Source organism: Oncorhynchus keta, chromosome 7, assembly GCF_023373465.1.
Source record: "Oncorhynchus keta strain PuntledgeMale-10-30-2019 chromosome 7, Oket_V2, whole genome shotgun sequence".
In the NCBI taxonomy this organism is placed as follows: domain Eukaryota; kingdom Metazoa; phylum Chordata; class Actinopteri; order Salmoniformes; family Salmonidae; genus Oncorhynchus; species Oncorhynchus keta.
The window spans coordinates 30,896,088-30,901,982 of record NC_068427.1 but is presented as its reverse complement, the minus strand read 5'-3'; the positions used below and the strand labels follow the sequence as shown (position 1 = coordinate 30,901,982).

Sequence of the window (5,895 nt, the reverse complement as noted above, 5' to 3'; positions counted from 1 at the left end):
AGGTTATGTCGATATAGGACTCGTTTAACTGTGGATATAGATACTTTTTGTACCTGTTTCCTCCAGCATCTTCACAAGGTCCTTTGCTGTTCTTCTGGGATTGATTTGCACTTTCGCACCGAAGTACGTTCATCTCTAGGAGACAGAATGGGTTTCCGTCCTGAGCGGTATGACGGCTGCGTGGTCCCATGGTGTTTATACTTGCGTACTATTGTTTGTACAGATGAACGTGGTACCTGTCTTGCTGCTTTTTGTTCTATGTTGCTCTGTCTGTATGCTACGTCTTGCTTGTCCTATGTTGCTCTGTCTGTATGCTATGTCTTGCTTGTCTTGTGTTGCTCTGCGTGTGCTCACTGCTCAATGATTGTCTATATTGTAATTGTTTTTAATAACCTGCCCAGGGACTGCTGTTGAAAATTAGCCGGCTGGCTAAAACCGACACTTTTACTGAAACATTGATTAATGTGCACTGTCCCTGTAAAAATAGAATAAACTCAAACCTTCAGGCGTTTGGAAATTGCTCCCAAGGATGAACCAGACTTGTGGAGGTCTACAATTGTTTTTCTGAGGTCTTGGCTGATTCCTTTTGATTTTCCCATGATGTCGTGCAAAGAGGCACTGGGTTTGAAGGGAGGCCTTGAAATACATCCACAGGTACACCTCCAATTGACTCAAATTATGTCAATTAGCCTATCAGAAACTTCTAAAGCCTTTACATCATTTTCTGGAATATTCCAAGCTGTTTAAAGGCACAGTCAACTTAGTGTATGTAAACTTCTGACCCACTGGAATTGTGATACAGTGAATTATAAGTTAAATAATCTGTCTGTAAACAATTGTTGGAAAATTAACTTGTATCGTGTACAAAGTAGATGTCCTAACCAACTTGCCAAAACTATAGTTTGTTAACAAGCAATTTGTGGAGTGTTGGAAGAACAAGTTTTAATTACTCCAACCTAAGTGTATGTAAACTTCCGACTTCAACTGGTTATAGGGCAGCAGCCTCTAATGTGCTAGTTAGTGATGGCTATTTAACAGTCTGATGTCCTTGAGAAAGAAGCTGTTTTTAGTGTCTTTTTTTATTTTTATTTTTTTATTTTACCCCTTTTTTCTCCCCAATTTCATGGTATCCAATTGTTGTAGTAGCTAATATATTGTCTCATCGTTACAACTCCCGTACGGGCTCGGGAGAGACGAAGGTTGAAAGTCATGCGTCCTCCGATACACAACCCAACCAGCCGTACTGCTTCTTAACACAGCGCGCATCCAACCCGGAAGCCAGCCGCACCAACGGAGGGTACACCGTGCACCTGGCAACCTTGGTTAGCGCCTGCCCGCCACAGGAGTCGCTGGTGCGCGATGAGACAAGGACATCCCTACCGACCAAGCCCTCCCTAACCCGGACGACACTAGGCCAATTGTGCGTCGCCCCACGGACCTCCCGGTCGCGGCCGGTTACGACAGAGCCTGGGCGCGAACCCAGGGACTCTGATGGCACAGCTGGCGCCGCAGTACAGCGCCCTTAACCACTGCGCCACCCAGGAGGCCCTTTTTTAGTATCTCAGTCCCAGCATTGATGCACCTGTACTGACCTCACCTTCTGGATGATAGTCTTGGAGGGCAGGTAGTTCGCCCCCGGTGATGCGTTGGGCAGACCGCACCACCCTCAGCCCTGCAGTTGCGAGCGGTGCAGTTGCCGTACCAGGCGGTGATACAACCCGACAGGATGCTCTCAATTGTGCATCTGTAAAAGTTAGTCGGGTTTTAGGTGCCAAGCTATATTTCTTCAGCCTCCTGAGGTTGAAGAGTTGCTGTTGCGCCTTCTTCACTACACTGTCTGTGTGGGTGTATTATTTCAGTTTATCAGTGATGTTTACACCGAGGAACTTGACGCTTTATACCTTCTCCTCTGTGGTCCTGTCGATGTGGATAGGGGGGTGCTCCCTCTGCTGTTTCCTGAAGTCCACAATCAGCCCCATTGTTTTAATATAATAATATAATAATATATGCCATTTAGCAGACGCTTTTATCCAAAGCGACTTACAGTCATGTGTGCATACATTCTACGTATGGGTGGTCCTGGGAATCGAACCCACTACCCTGGCGTTACAAGCGCCATGCTCTACCAACTGAGCTACAGAAGGACCGCGTTTTGTTGACGTTGTGTGAGAGGTTATTTTCGTAGCACCACACTCCAAGGGCCCTCACCTCCTCCCTGTGGGCTGTCTCGTCATTGTTGGTAATCAGGCTGTTACGTCGTCTGCAAACTTGATGATTGAGTTGGAGGCGTGCGTGGCCATGTAGCCATATGTTAACAGGGAGTACAGGAGGGGGCTGAGCAGCACACCCTTGTGGGGCCCAAGTGTTGAGGATCAGCGACGTGGAGGTGTTGTTTCCTACCTTCATCACCTGGGGGCGGCCCGTCAGGAAGTCCAGGACCCAGTTGTGTGTTTGCACTTTATGTCCTCCTACATGTTTCTGCTTAAGCAAGTGTGTGAAAGCCCCCAGAGTGGGGGGAGGTGGTCCTTCGGTGTGTACAGCAGGGGGGTTTATTGTGCTCAGACAGCACTCAGAAGGACCCCTGCATGCACACTATGCTCCCTGGATTCAGCTTATTTATCAATAACTTCTAATGCTACTGTGTGTACACGGAAGACCTACAGTGAACTGGACTGTGTCAAGAGAGAGAGAGGCAGAGAGAGAAAGAGAGAGAGAAAGAGCACGCAAATTGAGTGAAAGAGGGGAGGGGCAGTGAAAGAGGGGATGGGAGGGGCAGTGAAAGAGGGAGTGAGCGAGAGAGTGTGAAACAGGGAGGGAGAGAAAGGTGCATGGAGTGTGGAACAGAACACAGAAAGTGTGTGAGAGAGCGAGAGAGAGAGAATGTGAGGCACGGAGAGCGTATGTGAGTGTCTGTGCGAAAGCAGAAACAGCACACAGTGGAATACTGCTCAGTAACTGACGGCTGAAGTGGGAACTTCCTAATAATCAGGGGACCTGGAGAACCTGTCACTTGTCAAATAGGAAAGAAAACAATGTAGGCTCTGACGAGGCTGGATTAAAGGGCTGAAGGAATAAGGAAGAAAAAGAGGAAAAATGGAAGAAAAGTAGAGGAATGTTTTTAGGGTGACTGTTTTTCCCAAACTAGGATTTTACATCCATTACATCTGGCAAAACTCGTCTCCCTCCCAGCTCAGAGGACGGACCTGGCTGGAAGTGTGTGTGTGTGTGTGTGTGTGTGTGTGTGTGTGTGTGTGTGTGTGTGTGTGTGTGTGTGTGTGTGTGTGTGTGTGTGTGTGTGTGTGTGTGTGTGTGTGTGTGTGTGTGTGTGTGTGTATATGTGTGTGTGTGACTGAGAAAGAGAGAGAGATAGTGTGTGTGACACCTGTCGTCACTCATCAGGCTTCTGAATCATTTCCATAGCACACACAGCTGTAAACCCTAGCAGGAGCAGCAAAGACACCTGAGGATTGTCTGACACACACACACACACACACACACACACATCTCATGTCTAATCTTCTCCATTGCTAAGATGACGTAAGGATTTAACCGAGCAATCGGTGCCATCTGACAGTGTGGATACCTTTCTCACTAAACTGGCGTGCTAGAGTTGAGCACATTCTAACGGTTCTACTTTCCTGAATCCAAATGGATTCAACCTCTGATCAACAGGTGATAATGTGGACCTGAGAAAAGGATTGAATGTGAGAAATAGAGTTTAGGGTAATTGCTTTCTGGTTTGGGATACTTGCAACAGAGCGAAAGTCATAGACCTCTATTGTTCTGTGGCGTTTTTTGACACGTTGCTCTGAGCACGATGATGGAGACCATGTGGAGACTTTTAAGGACCCGACACATCCCTATTGCTCCTCTCTTGTAAGAGACCTGTAGGAGTAAGTGTGTTGTTATAAGTAAAGTGCTGGAGGTGTATGGGAACTGACATAATGAACCTGCACGGGAACGGATCAGAGTTTATCTCGTCTGCTGTCAAAGCTGTAACTATTCCACCCTTTAACCCTGAACCTTGGCTTCCTGGGTCAGAGGGACTTCTGGGAAATGGAGGCAGGAATTTTTCAAACGGGTGTAACAGGAATGAAGACGCCGATGTGAATTACTTTCCGTCAGGCAACTGGACTCATGGCGTCAGGGGTTACAGTGAAGAAGGGAGGATCCTGGCATCATCGCTGTGTGCAACGGGGATGACGGCAGTGGACAAGAACTGGGCAGCGTTGCTGATCCTGGCGGTCATCGCCGTTACAGTGACGGGTAACATCCTGGTTATCATGGCTGTGTCTCTGGAGAAGAAGCTCCAGAATGCCACCAACTATTTCCTGATGTCGCTGGCCGTCGCTGACATGCTTCTGGGCATCCTGGTCATGCCCGTCTCCATGGTCACCATTCTCTATGGTGAGTGCGTTCCAGCTCAAGTTCAAAAACGTAATTGTCCCATTGTTTGATTAACAATGGAAATGTGTCTTTGGCTTCCAGACATATGGGCTCAGACAAAGCATGCAGACATACGGGGTCAGACACAACATGCAGACATACGGGCTCAGACACAGCATGGAGACATACGGGCTCAGACACAGCATGGAGACATACGGGCTCAGACAAAGCATGCAGACATACGGGCTCAGACACAGCATGCAGACATACGGGCTCAGACACAGCATGCAGACAAACGGGCTCAGACACAGCATGCAGACATACGGGCTCAGACAAAGCATGCAGACATACGGGCTCAGACACAGCATGCAGACATACGGGCTCAGACACAGCATGGAGACAAACGGGCTCAGACACAGCATGCAGACATACGGGCTCAGACACAACATGCAGACATACGGGCTCAGACACAGCATGCAGACATACAGGCTCAGACACCACATGCAGACATACGGGCTCAGACACAACACGCAGACATACGTGCTCAGACACAGCATGCAGACATACGGGCTCAGACACAGCATGCAGACATACGGGCTCAGACACAGCATGGAGACATACGGGCTCAGACACAGCATGCAGACATACGGGTTCAGACACAGCATGCAGACATACGGGCTCAGACACAGCATGCAGACATACGGGCTCAGACACAACATGGAGACATACGGGCTCAGACACAGCATGCAGACATACGGGCTCAGACACAGCATGCAGACATACGTGCTCAGACACAGCATGGAGACATACGGGCTCAGACACAGCATGCAGACATACGGGTTCAGACACAACATGCGGACATACGGGCTCAGACACAGCATGCAGACATACGGGTGTCTTTTTCTGGTGACGTGATGATCAATGTTTGACTGCCATTTTGACAAATTAAAACATTCTCGCTCTTATCCATAATCTTTTCATGTAGAATAGCTTACCCGCAGAGCCTACAGTACCTGCACTGTAACTGCGAGCTGTTGGCTTGCACGCAGGTGCCAAGACCAGAGTAGTCACAGTTGCTATTTAAGGCAACAGTTTTTGGGACAAAAGTTGAAAATGCGATGGAAACACATTGAACATTAGATTTATATGTGGTACATGAAAACTTAAGCAAAAAAGCACGTCATCATGCACTGATGTTTATCTGCAACAAGTCAGTTTGGTGGAAACACCACGAGTTGGAAAATTACATAATTTCTTTATGCAGATTTTTGAATATTTGGATGAAAATATGTTGCCAATTGGATTGAAACATAGCTACAGCTCTAGTTTCTTGGTTTTGCTTAAATCATGAGATGGAGAACATACAGCCGTCTTCTGACAACTGTTGATCTAGGGGAAGATGTGTTTCATATAATCCCCTTATCCTCAGACCTTCACTCTTTAGACTGTCTTTATGAGAGGAAGATTGCTCCCTTGGTAAAAGTGTAACTAATCCCCTGGATGATGGAC

The 5,895-nt window shown here is 47.6% G+C and overlaps 1 protein-coding gene across 1 annotated transcript in view; it reads left to right on the top strand.

Moving 5' to 3' along the window:
• Positions 1–3,492: 3,492 nt before the first annotated feature.
• LOC118386511 (5-hydroxytryptamine receptor 2A-like) overlaps positions 3,493–5,895 on the top strand; it is a 24,675-nt gene continuing 22,272 nt past the window's right edge. Inside the window, exon 1 of the mRNA XM_035774231.2 lies at positions 3,493–4,407. Within this exon, the coding sequence (XP_035630124.1) occupies positions 3,930–4,407 (478 nt within the window). The 5' untranslated portion in view covers positions 3,493–3,929. The remainder of the gene's footprint in view (positions 4,408–5,895) is intronic.